Below are 20568 nucleotides of genomic sequence, written 5' to 3'. Positions count from 1 at the left end.
GGCCCTGACAGATGTGATAGAGAAACACCTTTGGAATTAACCAGAGCCGATTCTGACTCCTGAATTGTCGCTTTCTAGCTGTGTGACCTTGGGCGAGTCATGCCACCTCTCTGGCCGTGAGAGTCCTGTATATAAAAGGGACACTAGAGTCCTGTAGCAGACGTTGCAGATGAGCCCCTCAACCACTCCGCTCGGAAGGCTGCTCACTGGGACCGCATGTGACCGCCTGGGGCCATGTTCTTTTCTGGCTGTGGGAGCCCTTTGTCCTCGGCACAGGGCAGCTGCAAGTAGGGCAGTGTCCGGGGAGTTGGTGGGTAAATGCTACAGCTTCCTCGCTCCCTGGGTGGGGGGCAGGGGGGCACGGTCTCCTCGAGTCCCCACAGGACTCACAGCCGGCCCCACAGTGGCCCAGTCATAATACTTGGCGGTGCCCCGTTAATGATTGCCTTCTCCTCCCCACCCTGCACTGATGTGTCCTACAATGCCTTGCAAATAAAGAAACCGTTTGCACTCGGGTTCTTGTCTTAGGGCCTGCTCTGGGGGCTGCTTAGCCCGTGGCAGGTCCCCATCTCCAGGAGTACTATGAGGTTGCAGTGAGATGATGCCCAGAAGTGCTCAGCGCAGTGCCTGGTGCGTAGTATGTGCTCTTTATGCATTGGCCCTTGTCACAAGCCCTGGGACCTTCTGGATTTGAATGCACCCACAGGTCCTGGGGAGGCCCATTAAGCAAGGGCTAGGGTGCTCGCAAGAGAGCTGTTGTCCTTCCCCTGTAAGGAGGGGTGTATCGGTGAGCGCTGAGGCTAATGCTGCCCAGTGAGCCCTTTTGCCTGGACCTTGCTGCCTCAGAGTCTCAGGGATGTCTGAGTGTGGAGAGCTTCGGACAGCACTCAATGCCCCTCCCCTCCCCGGATCCCCCCCCACACACACACACAACACGCTGGCTCTATTTGGCGAAGTTTCAGTGAGGGTTGGGTGGAACAGTGTTCACCAAAGATTAATGATCGCTTTTTCTAGGTTGTGGGATTTTTGAGGCCTTTTTTCACTTACCCTCTTCTTTGTGCTTTTCCAGCATGGTTTAAATGTCTTAAAATGAACAGGCATCATTTTCACAAAAAGAATGAAGTCATTATTCTTTCAAAGGTAAATAACTTGCTGCTGGTCAGAAGATAGGGCCCTTATGGCTCAGACCGTTTCCAACTCTCGACTCCACTGTGGGAAGACATGGATATGAATCGTGTGGTTTTCTTTGGGGCTTAATATATGGCGAGTTTCTGTGACCATTTCGCGGTCATTTAAAAATAAAGCAATTCTCTGGGTATAGAGCAAAACCACTGTGTCCAGGACTCAAAGGAGCATTCACCTTCAGGGATGGGAAGTGTCTCCATGGTGTTAGACTTTGGGCACTCTGTGTTTGCACAGGCCAGGCAGGGCGGAGGTGGCTGTCTCCTGGCTGACGGTGACTGGGACCGGGGCCTCAGGGAACTGGGGCGTCTTGTCATGAAAGTCATGGGGCTCAACAAACCCTCATAGTCACCATCATCCCCCCCCTCCCGACCGTGTATTCACTGTTCACTAAATACCCTCTCCTGACACAGCTCCCCATGCGTATCTTCCAGTCCTTACAGGATCTAAAATGATTGACAAGTCATGTCCCCCACCTGAAGAAAATGATGCTGTCCGATTCCCCCACTTGTTTCTTTTCCCTGCTGCCCCTCCAAGAGGACTTGTCTCCTAGTTCTTGATGAGGGATGGTGACTGGCAGAGCACAGCCAGACCAAGAGGGAGAATGAAGAGGCTGTCCTGGGCAGGCAGGCTAGCCAGCAGGTGCAAGAATGCTGGGGGAGTGGGGGGACAAGCTACATTGATTTACACAAGAAAGATCGGGGATTTGCGGTGCCTGGTTGACTCAGTCGGTTAAGTGTCTGCCTTCAGCTGAGGTCGTGATCTCACCCCCCACCCCCGCCTTCGAGTCCTGGGATCCAGCCCCACGTGGGGCTCGGAGCCTGCTTCTCCCTCTCCCTCTGCCCCTCCCCCCCCCAGCCGGTGCTCATTCTCTTAAATAAATAAACATTTAAAAAGATCTGGGACGATGAGGGGAAGCAGACTTTGTTGTGAGTTAGCTATGTGGGTGATGGTGGTGATGATGGGGCATGATTAGCAAGTGAGAGACTCTGGAAAATCATGGAGTTTGGGAACAAACGGGAGAAAGAAAGTGGGATCCTATTTGCATTGCTGTGGGTTGTCCGTTTCACCCTCGTGAAGTTTCTCTAAAGAGACAGGTTAAGAATCCGGGTTCCCTTTTCGTTGCCAGTCTCTATTCTGTTTGGCCTCTGCCTTCGAATGTGACTCCGTACAGAGAGTGGGCCACATGGGTCCAGAATTTATGAAGATCACACCCTGAAAGAGGCTGCAGAGTAATTTCATGCCTAATTTGCAGAAGAGGAAACTGAGGCTCAGTAGGTGATATGCTTTATGGTAAGAACTAGGCCTCCAGTCTATCTTGTGTTCCACTGCGAGGCCTCACTCAGCACAGTTAACTACTCAGATTGATAAGGCATAGGTTCCCCCAGATACTTCCCTGAAGGCCCTGGGTTCCAAGACCACTTTGCAATTCCAAACTCAGAAACTAAATGATCAGGAGAGCCCTGGCAGCCTCGGGGCCAGGGGGGCACCCTGACCTCCTCCCTCCCACTGCCTCATTCAGACTCTGGCTCAGAGATTGCGACTTGTCACCCCAGCTGGCTGCTGGCTCGGTGACACTAAACTTAGGTTTTCCCCAGGGAGCAGAGCACTTAATGAAGGAGTTCATCCAGCGGGAGACTCCCAAGCGAGCCAGGGCGGCAGAGCCAGCTGCAGAGCTGGGAGGGGGTTTGGCTGGGACCTCCGCCTGCCAAGGGTTGCTGTTTCCATGATGTCAGAGAGGCGGAACTCTGCCTCACATCACGGGAGACAGCACCCCTCTCCCCAGGGCTGTCTGGCTTTGGACGTGGCCCTGAGCAAAGGTGAGAAAGCTCATCTTACTCACCAGGAGGAAACTGAGGACTGCCTTCACGTTTCTTGGGGGCCTCTGGGCTTGTCAGCACCTGGCCGGAGTTGAATTCCTGGCCCCAAGCCTTTCTGTCCCTTTTTTTAGCTGGACTCCACTCTCCAGGGGGACCTCTTAGGACCGGGATGAGAGAAACCGTGCCTCCAGCTCAAAGAAGGTCCCTCTGTGCACCCTGGAATGCACCCGCTCTGGCTGCGTGTGAATACTTAGGGAGTACGTTTGGCAGATGTGATCTGAAAGAGAAACCGCTTCATTCTTTTTTTTTTTTTTTTTTAAGTCATTGGAAGCAGTGTGAAGACTTCTCGGCTAGTGTCTGGGAGGCCTGGTTGGACTTTGCCTTTCTCTGGGAGTCCGTTTCTTACAGGGTGGTCCACGCCGACAGTTTCTCGGGGCCTTACACATCCTATTGCATCTGTTTCTCTGATCATCTTGCGTCTTCCGCCCTCAGCGTGTCAATAACATGTTCGTGTCTCCTTCTCTCTCCCGACCAGAAAAAGATTTACAAATATAAGAAAGTCCTGAGTAACCCAAGCCGTTGGGAAGTTGTGTTGAAGGAGATCCGAACTCTGGTGGACATGGCCCTGACATCCCCCCTGCAGGATGACTCCATCAACCAAGCCCCACTGGAAATTGTCTCAAAACTGCTCTCAGAGGTAAGACATTCCTCCTGCTTGATTTTGTACACCCCCCACCCCTGCCTTCAAGCTTTTTTTCCTTTCCTTCGGCTGAGCACAACGCCGTACCTGGCGGCAGAGCTGGACCCGAGTTTGTGCCGTCTCCCCATTGCCCAAGGAGGTGAACGGTGTCCCCCAGCCTGAGGGAGCCCAGCAGGAGGTTTGTCCCCAGTGCCTGCAGCCGAGCACCCCGAGGGTGGGGCAGGGGTGAAGGGACAGTTGTTGCTGCCCTGCCAGGCCCCCCCCAAACATGGGGGACCGGTCTTGGGCCTGAGGCTGGGCGGGTAGAGATGATGGTGGCAGCAAATTTCAGAATTTTCCAGTTCATCCCTGAGCCAGAGCACGTCGGTCAAGCCCCCAGAGCGCGCTTCCTCCCTGCCCCTCGGCGTGGGGGCCGGCCGTCCCTGCCCGTCTCCGTCCTCCCCCTGCCCTGGCCTGCATCAGCTCCAGGGGCCCAGGCAGCGATGGCTGTCTGCCCCCACCACCCGCCCAGCAGCAGAAATTCCGGCAGCAGCCCGCAGCCAGCACAGCTCGGCTTTGCCAGGCGGCCCCACACTAGGGCGTGTGCCATGCAGGACACTGTCCTGGGCATGGGGACGAAGACAAGCCCCTGTCCTCCTGGAGCCCACGTTCCCCCAGGGGGACAGACAGAGCAAGGGCCTCAGTCAGTGTCGGTCCTGCTGTTTTTCGTGGGGAGGTGACGGCTGCTTGGAAATGCACTGTTTACTCTGCCCCAACCATCTTGTCAGCGCTTCCCAAATACTAACACTTGTCTCGTTTGTTTGCCTGCCTGGCCCCCTGGAGACCCGGCATTGATGACTCCTGATTTAAACCCCGCATGGCCACCAGAGTGATGCTTCTGTCCCCCTCCCCTGGGACGGGCCCCTGCTCTCCTGGCATGCCCGGTTCCCTGAGTAGCTTCTAGATGCCCCCTCTGAGCCTGCACAAGCTCCTTGCTGCCTAGAACCACCCCTTCCTCTGTGGACCCAGGCTGGTTGCTGCCGGTCAGTCCAGGAAACTGGCCCAGCCTTCCACGTCTGCTGAATAGAGGGTCCCTTGCCCTGGAAGCAAGTGGGGGCAAGAAGTAGAAGATAGGCAGTAAAGACTGTCGCAGGTAGGGGAGCAGAGACCATGCCCTCGGGTGTGAGACAGGTTCATTTCACAGAAGAGCAAAGACTCCGGCTCTGAAATGAATCACAGTCAAGGTCTGGAATTTGAGACCAGGCCAGGTGCTGTGTACCCAACGTTCCCTCCTGGCTTCCCAGCCCCAGCCCAGGCTGGCTGCTCACCATCAGTAAGCACCTGCCATGTGCCAATAGGTGTCAGGTGCCGTGCACACAACGTCTCAGGTACTACATCTGCCCTAGAGAGCTGGGCCTTGCTGTCTCCATTATACAGTCGAGGAAATTGAGGCCCCGAGACACTGAGCAACCTGCTGAGCAAGCAGTGGGGCTGGAATTTCCACCTTAGGGCTCCCTCCCTCTCACTGCAAGGCCACATCGCCCACCCCTTCTGCTCCACCAGTCCCCACCCCACCGCCACACCATTAGTAGATCAGGCTCGCTGTCAGGACGACGGGGAAGGCGGCAGGTGGGCTCTACCGCCAGCTTCTGGCAACATTTGTTTCTATCTTACATGTTTCATAGACCACGTGCCCCTGGGCCTTTGCATCACCTGTCGGGCCAAGGTTTTAAAAATCATCTGACCCCCAAGCACTAGGGTGGAAAGAGAAAGGCATTTAAAGGGAAAAGAAAAAAGGAAGAAACTTGCATCTGCTGTGTACCTACCGTGTGACAGGCAAGGGGTCATTATTATTCACTTTGACAGACAAGCGCTGCTATTTGGTAAGGGACAGAGCTGGGACTGCAGCCCAGGCAGCAGCCTTTCTGAGTGACATGTTTTTTGAGTACATACTCTGTGACCACTGCTTTGGCAGGCACTTAGAGCTGATAGTTTACATTTCTCCAGGAACCCTGCGAGGTAAGTCCTAAAATGTACAGATGAGTGAACAGAGGCTCAGAGAGGCTGTCACTTGCCTAAGTGGTGGGCCAGGATCCACGCCCAGGTCTGTCTTTTTGGAAAGCTCATGCTCTTATGCATAGATGTAGCATAAATTGGTAGAGACTTTCTAGTGGGGCGGGGGGCGCCCCAGCTGTGTAGGACAGGATGGTTGAGAACAGGTGTTGTAGAAGCAGGAGGACCTGGTTCTACCCTTCAGGTGCTAACTGGCCGTGGACAATGTACTAGGTCTCTCAGTACCGTTTTCTTCTGTGAGTTGGGGCGAAGATGAGCACCCATTCCATAGAATTAAGGATCGGGTGCTCTAATACGTACAAAGCGCCTGGCCCTGTGCCTGATTTACAGGGAGCATTTGATAAATGGTCACATTTTTGTTGTCATGGGAGATGGTTGTGATCTTGACCTTAAGCTCTCTCAGCTGAAGGGTCTAGGCGGATGGGTGGAAAAACAAACAGATCCTTCCTCCTCCTTGCCCTTTTTTGTCTAGAATATATGGGCTAGATTATTTGTTCTCTTTCCTCAGGTTGCTCCCGGGGTCTCCTTCTGGGAGGCTCCAGGTGTCCCCAAAGCAACCCGAAGGTGGGCAGGATCCCAAGGAAGGGAGCGAGGGAGGGGGAGGAGGGGGCTCTTGGTTCTGAGAAAGGACTGCCCATCCACTGGCCAAAAAAAGCCACATCCCTGACCCCCCGGGCCTTTGTTGAGTTGAGTAGATAGAGTAACCATTCAGTTTAGGGTTCCCACGTCCCCTGCGATGCACTGGCTGTTAGTGAGTGCTTTCCACCCAGGGTGGAAAATGGCCTTGGTGGAGAGAAGTGTCCCTGCAGAATGGCACAAGCTGCCACCAGAGACTGGGACAAAGGAACTGGCGTCTGTGCTTGCTCTTGGTGGACAGGTGCAGTGAGGACTGGGCTGGACCCTTCAGAGCTGCCCAGCGCAGCCTGAGAAATGGAACCGTCCCTTGCGTGGGCCGAGCACCAGAGCTCAGCAGTTAGAGATGCCCGTTGTGGCATCAGGACAGACAGTGGTCCACCCCCACCCCAACCTCTCTTCCCTGTGCTCCTGGGCCAGCAGCTCCTGGGGCTTAGGTAGCTCATCTGTCGATGGGAGAGTAGGAGAGCCACTGTAAGAAAGAAATGGGTGGGATGAGGATTACGAAGTGTACTCATGGCCTGAGGCGTAGTGAGCTTGCCGTCAGTCCTAAGGAAAGACCAAAGCTTTCCATCAGAAAAATTACTGATGTTTAATAATCTGCCACAAATGGGCTCCTTAAACGCTACCAATGTCCACTAAAAGAAAAAGCCTTTGGAATCCAAGAACATCCTTCCACCTTCCACGTGTTCCTGGATTCTAAGCGCTGAGGGCCAGGCTGTCTGCATGGTGACTTGAGGACTTGAGGAGCACAGACACTGGTCCGGGTTCCGTGGCGGTCGTCCCGCCTCGGGCAGCCAGGCAGAAGCATGTTCACGGCCCCCTGGCTTAGCTTTTTGCTTCAGCTGGTTGTAAACTCCTTAGGTATCCTGATGCTCCTTACAGCCGATGCCAGGTGGTGAACAGGGTGGGGCTCTTTCTAGAACCCTAGAACGCTCGATCTTGCTAGTTCACTGTCCAGTGAGGCGGCACAAGACGAGGAGGCAGACGTGGCTCTGTTAAGAGATCTGAATAGAGACCGGTGAGAGCCCGTGCCCACCGAGACAAACAGACGCAACAGAGCACACCGTGAAACTAGCAGAGAAGACAGTAGTGACAGTTCCGGGGTTTTCCCACGATTTCTCGCTTCTCGTGTGTTCATTCCTTTCCTCAGTCATGTATTCACAGGATGGTGGTAACAGGCACCCACTGGGTAAGAAAATTCCAGATCGGGGAGAAAAAAAACCCTAAAAATGAAACAGATTTAATCCATTCAACTTACTATTCTTTCTGCAAGCTAATTGCTAGAATTCACATTTAACTAAAACATGTTTGGCTCACGGAACACCATCCTTCCCTGGGAACCCAGCTGGAGAACCACTGAAATAATATATGTGAGGCGCCTAAAAGCCTGGCACACGGTCAAGATTCAAAAGTCTGTTTCTTTCCGTGTTTGCTGTGAACCTGCCTTCTGGCTTCCCAGTAGCGTCTGTATGACCAGCATGGAGCACAGGGTTAAGCCCTGTCTTCGTATCCTCTCACTGAAGCCTATGGAAGTTCCCTGTTTATGGAAGGAGAAACGGAGTCTCACCAAGGAGGAGTGACTGGTCCAAGGTCACATAACTCACAAGGGGTGAAACTGGGACTCGAAACTCAGTGTTCGTCCCCCCTGCCCCGGCCACCCCAAAGTCATACTTTTCTCCCTTCCTGGCCGAGCCTTGGAGGGTTTTTCTGATCTGCTTAATTAAGACGAAGCAATACCTGCACTCTGAGAGGCTGAAAGTGTTTTAAACTGTTTGGACCTTTGAGATGCAAACGTTCCATTTGATTAATATTGTGGTTTTTTTTGTTTTGTTTTGTCTTCCTCCTGAACTTTCCACTCAATCCCTTAGAACACAAACTTGACTACCCAGGAGCATGAGAACATCATTGTGGTAAGTCTCTCGAGATCCCTCTCCCTCTGTCCACCTCCCGGTGCCCACAGTTCTTGCCCCTGTCTGAGTGGTATCTCGAAGAAACTGGTGTAATCCAGCAGCATGGCGACCTCACTCAGTCTTATCTCTTCTGTCAAGCCAGAGGTGTCTGCCTCCTGCCTTTGCACATTTCAGAGCCCCAGTTGATTGGGGGGGGGGTACGTAATTATCAGTCTTTGGGGTTTGTAACAAATGTGTCTTCATTGCCTCCTCCTTCCTGAGTGTGCTGGGGGGAGTTGAAGGCAGATGGCAGAGAACATATAATTTATTCAGAGGCATAACCCTATTAGCTGAGAGGTGAACGGTCTCTTTCTTGCCCCAGGACATGTCTCCTAATTAATCCACGTATAGAACCTGGATTTAATTCTCTCTGGTACACAAAGTGAGGTCGTATTTTCTGGGACTTGACTATGATGTAAGCATCTTTGGGGTAAAATAGCTTCCTGGGTGATTTTAAGCTCTGAAATGTGACTCTCACTAGAGAGAAATGAGGTTGCAGCTACTGGGTGCCAAGCACTGTGCCATGTATTTGAATCCATAGGTAATGAAGACAGGCCCTGCTCCCAAGGGGTTTATCATCTATTGTAGGAAGACAGATGAGACCACGGCAAAAACAGGATGTAGCGTAGAGAGGAGAGTGATAAACTCACCTGGGAGAAAAAGCCATGGTGCTTCCTGGAGGCAATGATGTCTGAACTGGGTTTTGAAGGATCAATAGGAGTTCGCCAGATGGCAAAACAGAGTAAAGGCATTCCAGAGAGAGGAAACAAAACATACGTAGAGATGTAAAACAACGTGGTATATTCTGGAAGCTTCGGCATTGCTGGGGTGTAAAGTATAAGGACGTGGGAAATAGGGAGGCAGAACTTGAGATGGAAGTGAGAGGCAAAGCCTTATGTGCCCAGAAAGGACATTCACCTGCCCCAGCGGTCCTACGGCTACAGCCTTTGAAACAGGGGCAACATGCCAACTCCATGCCCCTCTGAGCCAAATGAAGATTTCGTAGGCCCACCCACTTGGTCCTGGCGAGCCCAGCCTGGAGATTCACCCTCCTCACCCCAGCTGGGTCTTGTGGGTACCAAAGGAGGTGGGTCCTAGGCTACTTATTATGGAGAGTAAAGGCAGCAGCTTCTGTGGAGTCCCGCCTACAGTGGCTGGCACACAGTAGGTGCTCAGTGAGAATTTGCTAAAAATATAAAAGTTTTTTTTTTTCTTCCCCTTGCTGCATCCTGACCACTCATTGCCTTCTCTTGCCAGAACAGGGAAATTGTCAACCTGGGTGCCCCCACTCACCACCACCACCTTTCTCTGGCATACCACTAATTAATAAATTCATTTAACAAACATTTGTTGACATGTAAGGACAATTATGTACCAAACACTAGTCTCTGTTCCACAGACCTAGAGCTGCTATTGAGAGATTTACTGTGTGCTAGAAGAACCTGGCAGGTCGGCAGGTAATCAGGGGTTGAGATTCGTTTGGAGTGTTAGGGGAGCACAGCGGGCAGATACCTAACATCCTCTGCCAGTGAGGGTGCTGGGAGGAGGATGACAGAGGGCTTGCAGGTGGAGGTGAGCAAACTGGATCTTAAAGGAGGGGTAGGAGTGCTCCAGGGAAGGGCAGTCCAGGGAGAGGGCCCAGCACGAGAAAGAGCAGTGAGACTGGCAGAGCAGGCGGGGACATGGGTACCAGGGAAGGAGTTGGCCTCTTCCTCTCCCTGCTGGCACCACCTTGTGGATCCACCCCCCTCCTCCCACTCTTCAACCCTGGAAGAAGGGTGAGGGCTTTGGACTGGGGATGAGCCTGGGAAAGGAATTTTGATCTGAGCGATCCAGGCTGCTTTTATGCAGCTAATTTGGTGAGGCTGACCCCTTAATTGGGCTGGGCTAAGCTCCCCTGCTCAACAGACGTGCCTGAGAACAGAGAAGAATTTGATCTGAGGTCTGCCCCTCAGCCCTGCATTTTACAGCCTCCCTTTCAGTGCTCTTGATTACCAGTGCCCTTACCATTACTGGGAAGCCGCCTTCCTGTCCAGAGATGACATTATCTGATTTGACCGGTTAGCAATTAGTCTTCTCCCAGCGGGGCTTGGTATGTTTTTAATGTGCTTGCTTTTCAGAAATACTTTCACAAGTAACTTGAGTTGGTTTTATGCGGCCCATCTGGGGTCGGGCATCTCTCTGTGCTGGTAACAGTTGGCACATCACTGGACGTGCATGGACCTGGAGCCCAGACCCCAGCTGCTGTCCCACGTGCTTGAAGCTCAATGTGAGCTCAAGTTTTGAGCCAGTGTAGACCCCGGGCCCACCCCTCACTAGCTGGGACCTTGGGCAAGTAATGGGAGAACTTTAGTTTTATTGTATTGAAAATATCTTTAAGATATTCTTTACAAATACTTTTGCAAGTATTCCATGAAAATAATTTCATTAGAAGGAAGGAAGGAAGAAAGAAAAGGATTTCACCCCATCCCACTGTCCTCTTCAGAGAAAGCCCCTGGCGGTTTTCAGGTAGTGACAACAAGCCACACGGATACGGTTGTGTTTTTATTTTTTGTTTTCAGCATTGATGATGCGTTGCTAGATGGGCTGTTCTGCGTTGGTTCTTTCATGTAACACGTCTTGGGGATGCTTTCAAGTCTCTTCGTGCCTACGTGCCCCACGGCTTCCAGCCTCAGTACCTGTGACATTTGGGGATGAATCATTGCTTCTGGGGGGCCGGTCCTGGGCATTGTAGATGTTGAGCAGCATCCCTGCCTCAACCCACTAGATGCCGGTAACCCTTCCCTGTCGTGATGATCAAAAATATGTCTCCAGATGTGCCAACATCCCCTGGGAGGCAGAGTCAACCCTAGGTGAGGACTGTTGGCCCACCGCATACATTCTACTGGCTCTAAAATATTTTTATTTAACCAGATGGCCATTCCGATCATTTTCAGCTAATATGACATATTAAGGCTCAGTCTTCTCATCTATGAAATGGGTATGGCAACAGTGCCTTTCTTACAGGGTTCCTGGGAAGGTTCAGTGAGCTAATGCACCTAACATGCCCAGCCAAGGACCAGGCTTATAGAAAGAGTCCACAGAATATAAGCTCTTTTTATTAATCATACCTTTTAAAATAATCATAATTCTGTGACCAGGGCAGGACTGGTAACCTCCCCTACCCTCTGTGTCTTCATCTGTACAAATGGGAATAGCTCCTGCTTGACCTCACAGAGTTGTCATGAGGATCAAATGAGATAATAGCATGGAAGCACAGAGCCGCCGCCTGACGCCCACCCTGGGCACTTAAATCCTTCCCACTCCTTTATTCCTTGACTCATTCTCGAGAAAGAGGGGCCTGACATGAGTGAAGGGGCTCAACCCTGCACGTGATCTACACCGTGCTGGACGGTGCTGCCCTAGACAGGTAAGACCCTGGGCCATTGGTCAGCCTGGTTGGCGGTGCTCCACGGCAGACCCTCAGTATCACTGACGTCCTCCTCCACAGAGGTGCATTCGCAGAAGTGAGGTCATCTTTTCCTGGCATCCAATGATGCTTCCTTTCCCTGATGGTCCCAAGCCTGGTGGAAGGCCTTGCTGAGAGGTCCCTACCCATATCCAAAGGCATCACTGCAGGGAACAGACCACCGAGACCTCTGAAATCGAACAGGCAGGGTCTGAGCCTGGAAGTCAGTGACGGGGAGAGCGTGTCCTCACAGAGCCCTCCTGGGAGTCGGGCAGAATCGCCACCCCTTGCCGCTGTGTCCAGTACTGCCCAAGACAGCCCCCCCCACCCCGCCCCGTGATGGTGGCAATGGGCTTATCCTGAGGCTGAGACTCCAAAGCTTCTACAGTTTTCTCTTATCAAATTCCCCCAACAACCCTGTGAGTCGGTCACTCTAGTTCTCCACATTTTATAGGCTAGAAGACTGATGCCCAGAGAGGTTGAGTTGCTCACTCAGGGTCACACAGCCTGGCAGTCTTGGTGCTGGGTCCTGGGTCTCCTTGTTGCTAATCTTGTGCTCAGTGTGCAAACAGGAACATGAGTGGACTTCACATAGGCATTAACCATCCAGTAACTAACATTTATGGAGAGCCGGCCCTATTTCAGACTTTATACCAAGGGTCCTCAATTCAGTGTAGTTTTGTCCCCCATGAGGCATTTGGCAATGTCTGGACACGTTTCTTTTCAATTGTTCAAATATTTTATTTGAATCTGAAGTTTAGCACAATCATTAAAACAGAAATTATGAAAGGGGAGGAAAAATCAAGAATCAGATGTCGTTCGGGCCATGGGAACCTTGTAGAGAAATGGCAGTGGGAACCAGTAAGAACTGTACAGCTAGCCTAAGAAGCCTTGGTGAGACATGAACTCAACGGGTGTTAGATATTCCAGCCTGCCTTAATATGAAATGAAGCGTGTCAGGAGGCTTTCTGATTGTCACAACTGGCTCAGGCTTGTGACTGACATCCAGTGGGTTGAGAACAAGGTCCCTGCTAAACGTCCCGCAGGCCTTCCCTCCCGTTCTTCTGGTGACTCTCTGCTCCGCTTCCCAGGTGGGAACTCGGGCGTTAAGAGAGAGGAAATAGCTTGTTCTAACAGGCTGTAGTAAGCGTCAGAACTAGAACTCGCACCCAGGACCCTGCCCCCAGTGCCTGGGCTTAGGACCATGATCCTGTCCTGCCCCGTAGTCCGGGCCTGTTGAACTGAGGGCGACGTGGATGGACGTCAGCAGGTTACGGAGCCCCTGTTGGTGTGCATTTGCCCGGAGGGCAGCCCCGAGCTTCTGTCAGCGTCTCAGTGGGTGCCATGAGCCCCCCGACCCCAGTAGGATTCATTTCTAGAGATTCCAGCTGACATTTGTTTGTGATCTTTCAGGCAATTGCTCCTTTGCTGGAAAACAACCATCCACCACCAGATCTCTGTGAATTCTTTTGCAAGGTATGGCATGACTGAAATGGGGCTGTATTTGCAGGAGGCAGCCTGCCTCCGTGTGTGCGTGCTGGGGGTTGGCTTTGCATAATTTGCTGAAAACCCAGGCTTCCCCGACCTGGGTCAGGGCCCCAGACAGAGCCAGAAGGCAAGTCAGGCAGCCTGTTCTTAGAGTTACCGCTGTCTTCTGCCAGACAGGTGATAAACAAGGCCCAGGGTCCAAACCAGTGGGTCAGCGAGGAGCATCCGGCTTTTCCTTGGAATATCTTGGTAGCTGTCTTGGGAGAAATTTGTAGCAGATTTTCTGGGTTCCTGACGTCAGAGCTGGTTTATTATTAGCCACGGCTCCTCTGAGCACCGGCTGGCCCACAGTGGGACACAGCCATGGGGCTTTTCCTGAACAGGGAAAACAGACAGGGGATGCCAGGTTAGCCGGGAGGAGCCACAGAGCAGCCCATCCTCTCCCTTGGACCCAGAGTCAGGCTTGCAGGGGGTTTACACGGAACGTGCCCAGGGCATGTCGGGTACCAGCCATCCCTCACTCTGAAAACACACTGCAGCGGTCAGGGGGCTGAACCAGCAGGCAATCCTGTTTTGTTCTTTGCTTGTGATTTTTTTTTTTTTTTTTTTTTTTTACTGTAATGATTTGATGTCCTTGGAGAGACGCAGGGTTTGCTGCTACCCCAGCGCTCTCTGCTCTAGCACCTGCTGACTCACTTCACTCATGCTCCTTCCCCCCCTGGCTCCTTCCACAGCCACATCCTGTCCTTGGCGGGGGGCGTGGACTACGTCCACCAGCGAGATGAGCACGTGGCCTGGCAAAGCAGGCACCTGGGAGGCCCGGTGGTTTCTGGAGGGAAGGGGACTGCCGTGCCCTACTGCCTCTGCACCCTGCTCAGAGAGCATGCTCTCTGTTTGTCAGAGGGCAGGAGCTTCAGAGATTACGGAGACAGGGTCGCGTTATCCCCTCTGGCCCAGTGTCTCCAGCAGGAGACCTTTTCCGGCAACCCACAGAGCAGAGGCTGGACCCAGCCTGCCGGCCCAAAGCACCCGGGTGTGTTCTCAGTGTGCGTGTCCGGGCACGTGGCAGTGTGTGCCTTCTGGGCCAAGCAGGGGAGCGTCTGGCTGAGTCTGCGCCCGTGTGTGTGCAAGAGCATGTCTGCACAGGCATCAGGCTTCAGTGCTGAATCGAGGCCCCCTCTTCCCTGAGCCTCAGTGAGGCTAAAGACAACTAGAACACGGGCCTTCTTGGACCCCAGCGCTGCCCCAAGCGGGGTGGGGTCACATATCCCAGCGCTTCATATCCTGCTCCCTTACCTATTACAGCAGGTCATCTCCTCTCTCAAGATTTTGTTCGATTTCATCCAAATCTGTTCCTTGTTCTCCTCTCAAGCTGTATGGTTTCTCCCAGATTCCATGGTTTTCAGACTCTTGTTCTTTTAAAACAGTGGACCTTCGTTCAAAGTAAATTATACCTGCGGGTTCCTGGTTTGAAAACTCATGATGTAGAAGAAACCATTCTTTTTGGCATTTCCTGATAGAACTCCAGTTGGTCCTGAAATAGAAGGCTGCCCTGTCCTTTGGAGGGAAGGGTCTGAGCCTAGGGGGCCCGTGAGCCTTCAGGCTGTTTTCCCTCTGGGGCGTCGGAGTCCCAACCTCAGTGCCCCACCCACCAGGCGGCCTGCCCAGAGAGGAGAGCTTGAGGGGGAACGAAGCAGCCCCCCCTGGGTCCACGCTGGGACACACTGGACACGCCTGGGCAGCCTCGCCTGCCAGATTTCAAAACCAGAACCCTAAGATCTGAGGAAAGCTTATTGATCTTGGATTTCCCAGGAAAGCCCTGATTTCTAATATCCCAAGTCCAGGGTCCTCATCCAGGGGTTAGAAACTCAGCACTTTCAGGCCCGGGCAGGTTATAAATATGTTCGCGTGGTGGGGTTTCCTCTGTTCCACCCGTAGGCCTTCAATTTCAGTTTGAAAAACAAAACATGCTGATGAAGTAAAGTACATCTGAGAGAGGCATTTGATGGCCTACAGACTGCTGCCAGCCTATCAAAGCCAACAGCTGAAAAGCCACAGAACTTTCAAGATTCTGGGGCCCAGACACTAAACCCCTGGCATTCTTGCACCCACTTTTCAAGAGACTCCTCTGTTAGACCGTGTCCTCTGATCCTCAGTGCTACAGTGTCGCTGGGGTAAATCAGGACATGTCCAAATGGACACCTGTCTGTACCATCTGATGAAAGCTCAGACTTTATTTATTATTTCTTTTTACAGATTTGATTTAATCTTCAGAGATTAGAGAGAGCAAGGGAGAGCATGTGCTGGGGGAGAGGCAGAGGGAGAGGGAGAAGCAGGCTTCCCGCCGAGCAGGGAGCCCAATGCGGGGCTTGATCCCAGGACCCTGGGATCATGACCTGAGCCGAAGGCAGACGCTTCACCGACGGAGCCACCCAGGAGCCCCACAGTCTCAGACTTTAAGAGCCACAGGCCACAGGCTTGTGGACCCTGCCAGGCTCGGTGCTGACCGTGCCCTTCTGTCTCCCCAGCACTGCAGAGAGCGGCCCCGGTCCATGGTGGTCATCGAAGTGTTCACTCCCGTGGTCCAGAGAATCCTCAAGCATAACATGGTGAGTTCCCCTGACGGCCCGACTGCAAAGCCAGTCTTTCACTTTTCCCCAGCCTTTCGCCATTCCCCAAAGATTTGGGGAACAGGGTTGGCTGGCCTGGCCTGACAGCCAGGGACTGGGGTTCGGATTCTGTTGAAATTGGGGTGTTCACGCAGCCTGTCCTCCTTGGCTCTATCTTCTTCTCTTAAGGCAACGGGAAGAATCCTTCTCACAGTAAAAATAACAAAAATGTGTGGCTGGGGGAGAAGAGAGAAGTTTCCCATGCGTAGAGTCACAAATGTCTACAGACACTCCACCCTCAAGGAGGGGGTGGTGCTCCTTACATCTTCAGTGGGGCCGTGCACACAGTGTCCTTCCAGAGGCACAGTATGGAAAAGGGGAGAAGAGTGACCGTATGATGGAGAAACCTAAAGTCACAGCCGCGGCCAGTGGGTCACGGTCAGCAGCCGCAGTCACGTGAGGGCCTGCACCCTGAGACGGTGTGATGAACAGGGCGCCATACCTCTCGGGGCTTCTTCTCTTAAACCCGCAGGCCCCGTCTAGTCCTGAGAGAAACATCAGTCCCGTCCCCGTTGAGGGACATTCCACAAAACACCTGACCAGCACTGCTCAAAACTGTCCAGGCCGTCGAGACCAAGAAAAGCCTAGAAACTGTCACAGCCCAGAGGAGCCTAAGGCGACAGGAGGACTAAATGTAGCGGGGTGTCCTGCATGGGATCCTGGAACTGCAAAAAGACATCAGGGGAAACAAAGGCAATCTGAATAGAATATAGGCTTGGCAGTGTGCATGGCCCCTTGGCGTTCTTATCTGCTAAACTGAGGCTTAGCAGAGTCCACTCACTGGCCCCAGGGGCCACACCTAGGAATGAGAATAACTAACATCTACTCATAGATATTTACTGAGCACCTTCTGAGAGCCAGACACAATGTGACACTCAAGCATGTCACATGTCATTTAACCCTTATGAAAGCCCGGGAGCCCCTTTCACAGGTGAGGTGTCTGGGACCCAGAAAGGCTCCATAGGTCACTCAGGGAACCGACGAGCAGCCCCGAGTGCTCGTGAGGGGTGCCGAGGAGCAGCCGTCAAACGTGAGGGCCAGTGTTCCAGTGTGCTCTACAGAGCCAGCCACCAACCTGGACTCAGGTCACCTGGGTGATATGGAGGCATCTCTGTAATTTCAGCACACGTTGGGGCACTGAGTCGGATGTGGGGTACCCACGACTGCTGCCTCCCTGCCCTGTCAAGATTCAGCATGTGAAGACCACTGTGTCTCCACACCAATGCCCTAGCCCCAATCCGGACAGAAGTGTATGACACGTGTCCTCTTATGCCCCAGCCACACTCATGGCAGACATCATCAATCGATTACAGCACTCTTCCTGCCGAGCCCAGAGAGAGCTTCCGAATCTGTCTCAACACAGCATTCCAGCAGCCACTCGTAATTGAATGGTGCTGGCGCCTTATGGGTTCTCTTTACCGCTGTCTGCCCTGGGCAGTCCCACACCATAATTGAATTGCTGCTTATTTCTGAGATCTTCCTTGATTTGAGATAAATACATTTCTGATTTTCACAACACAGTGGAGAGGAGAATACTCCATCCGGTTTTTTCTCCGGGACTAACAAAGAAGTTCCCCATGGTAGTGGTGGAGAGCATGAATTTGTGCCCTAATTTGGGCTTTTATCGTTTCAGGGGCACTCTCTGGCTTCAGGCTTCTGAGAGGAAAAGATTTCTGATTGTTCACTTTAAAATCACTGTGGAGGTGGTGTGAGGTGAGGGTTGTACCCTTTCAGAGTCTAGAGCAGAGATTTCAGAGTTTCTTTTGCAAAGGACCTTCCTATCACAACTTACCAATGACAGAGCCAAACCCCCAGGGTATACGGTCTGGGCCCATGCTTCCTTGGGCACAGAAACATTTTTGCATATTCTGTGGTCATCAGTAGGCTGTTTAATAACGCTTCTTTTGGGACATCTGACTTCCGAGGGAAGAGAGTCCAGATTCAGGCCAGCCTCCCACGGCTTAACCATACAACATCTCCCTTATATTTGGTTAGTTTTATGGGCCTAGAGTGTTGACCATGTAATAATTTTCTGGAAAAAATTCAGAACAGCTACAGGGCAAATCCACAATTTATAGCATCTGTTATGGCCTGGCAGAGATCAGGGAGCTTCAGGCATGAATTCTCACTTGACGTTTAAAGAGCTCCCCAAGTGATCCTCAGCGTCTGGGGATACAATAAAGCTTCGTGTCGCTCTTTGCTCTTGGCATCTAATTACATGCCATGAACTCTGTTAGAAGAGAACTGTAGATAGGAGGGAGGGGGATTAGTCCCTTCCGCAGAAGGACAGATGCGTGTGAAGCAGTGATCGTGGCTTCTGTAGGCACAGGAAGCATGGCCGACCTTTGGTGTCACTCATTTCATGCTCCCTACAGCTTATTTCCCGGCCATGGGCCAGAGGCACTATTTTGAGCTGGGGCTCTCGGCTGGTGTGGGGAGTCTAGTCACTGGTTAATGGGTGTGCCTCGCCTGCCACCAGCTACACGACTGTCAGCATCACACGAGCCAAGTGGCTTCTCTTCACTGTGCGTGCAGCGTTTCTCGTTAAGGAGGCACTGGAACATTTGGGAGCTGGAGGAAATCATAGACCACAGAGGCGTTCTGGGACTTTAGAGCTTCCCTTATCCTCAGGGTGCATCTTTTGGCAAATGTATCACGTGTCCCATTTCATGGATGAGTACACTGAATCTTCGAGAAGAGTCTCAGAGAGTGTTACTCACAGGACTGAAATAAAAATTAGATACAAATGGAAGCAGTCCTCTAGAATGTTCTCCTGGAGATTCTAAACAGTTTGTTAAACTGTATTCTCAAGAGTGGCTGTGGTCCCTAGTGGACCACTGGGTGATCTGACCACCTACTTTCCAGGAGGAGCATTTTTAGCTTTTCCAAAGAGGTAAAATGTCCCTCACCCACACGTCAAAAGGCCATCAGACCCATCTCATAATGTTCATTTCCAAGAAAATTGATCTTGACTCTCCAGAAATCTAATAGCAAAGATAAGGACGGTTATCTTTAGCAGGGTTGAGTTGAAGCAGTTTTCATGGACTACTAAACCCTTAGAAGTGAAAGGGGGGCATAGAGATCCATGGTTACAGCCCTCACTCCACAACAGAGACAGTGAGGCCCCGAGAGGGCCACACAGCCTTCCTGTCACCTTTTTCCAAGGCACTAGAGGACTTGAGAGGTCTTCCTCAGTTTGGAAGCACAATCAAGTTTCAGTTTTCTCTTCAGGCAGGGGCCTTATCTAGCCCAGTGCTCTGTGTATGTGAGTGTGTGTGTTTGTGTGGGTGTGGATCTGTGCACACACATGCATGTATATTCCTTCTGAGCTTTCCCCGTGGCTTCTGCCTCCCTCCTTATGTAAGAGCATCAGCCTGGTAGGGAGAATGGAAGCAATGAGGCCCCTCATTGTCTTGAGGACTATAATTCAGCCTCTTTACTCCAGGTGAAGAAGCACCAAGCAGCTCTAGAAACTTGCTTCTGGGAGCAGGCAGGAGGGCGTGGGAGGGACGTGTTCTCCTCTGAGCTTTCTCCAGGGCCCGCAGAATCAGTTAGAGCCGTGAAGAAAGTCTCCGCTGTTTTATCTTAAATGAGAATGCCGATCCAATTGCTTTTTACTGAATGGGTTCCACTTAGTGGGGGCAGGAAGAGGGCAGATGAGTTTGGAGATGTGACTCTTCCCCCTGATGTCTGGCTGGTCACCCTCCTCACACACCACACCTCACGCCCCTCCTGACTGTTCACAACCCAGCCCACAGGTTTAGAAGTCCATGAATAGAACTGCTGTCCCAGCAGGCCTCACCCCTCCAGGCCCCTACCCGTGAATGTGGGAACGGACATAGGGTCCTTTCCTGGCTATCATGTCTCCTCTCCTGACAAGTCCCTGAGCCAGCAGCCACCAAGGAGATGTGCCTCTCCACTCAGCTGAACTCTGTCACCTGCCCCGTTGATGTGCTGTGTTGGGGAAGCGAAGAAAACAGAGGTGTCCAATGATGCCACTCATTGGAGCAGGGAGGAGTCCCTCTGTCCTTGCTCAGTGCCCCTTAGTTAGGCATCAGCTGAGGTGAGATGCGGGGACTCAGGCCGAGCCGGTGGATGGAAACGTCCTCGCCCCTGGGGGCTGGGGCCTTCCCCTAACATTGAGCAGATTTACCCTCTCCTCCCTCCTGCCTGCGCCCCTTTCACACGGACCGCCAGACACATACCAGCCACTCACAGTCCAGGGCACACACCTCCATTCCCAGGCCATAAGCCTCACACACACATACATGATCTGTCTCTCACACACACCTCCTCCCGCACCGCATGTCTCTCTCACACACACACCTCCTCCCACAACCCAAATCTCTCTCTCTCACACACACACACACCTCCTCCCACACCCCACGTCTCTCATACACACACCTCCTCCCACACCCCACGTCTCTCATACACACACCTCCTCCCACACCCTACGTCTCTCACACACACCCCCTCCCACACCCTATGTCTCTCACACACCTCCTCCCACACCCTACGTCTCTCACACACACCTCCCACATCCTATGTCTCTCACACACACCTCCTCCCGCACCCCATGTCTCTCATACACACATCTCCTCCCACACCCTACGTCTCTCACACA

The 20568-nt window shown here is 52.5% G+C and overlaps 1 protein-coding gene across 2 annotated transcripts in view; it reads left to right on the top strand.

Annotated features, from left to right (window-relative positions):
- Positions 1 to 20568, top strand: part of CMIP (c-Maf inducing protein) — a 229968-nt gene that overhangs the window by 174984 nt on the left and 34416 nt on the right. For both annotated transcript variants that reach the window (XM_081807352.1, XM_081807353.1), the window contains exons 4-7: positions 3538 to 3699; positions 8259 to 8300; positions 13201 to 13263; positions 15804 to 15884. In XM_081807352.1, the coding sequence (XP_081663478.1) occupies positions 3538 to 3699; positions 8259 to 8300; positions 13201 to 13263; positions 15804 to 15884 (348 nt within the window). The remainder of the gene's footprint in view (positions 1 to 3537; positions 3700 to 8258; positions 8301 to 13200; positions 13264 to 15803; positions 15885 to 20568) is intronic.

Source organism: Leptonychotes weddellii, chromosome 16 (genome assembly GCF_054177405.1).
Source record: "Leptonychotes weddellii isolate Sample4059 chromosome 16, ASM5417740v2, whole genome shotgun sequence".
In the NCBI taxonomy this organism is placed as follows: Eukaryota; Metazoa; Chordata; class Mammalia; order Carnivora; family Phocidae; genus Leptonychotes; species Leptonychotes weddellii.
This window is presented reverse-complemented; position numbering and strand designations above follow the sequence as displayed.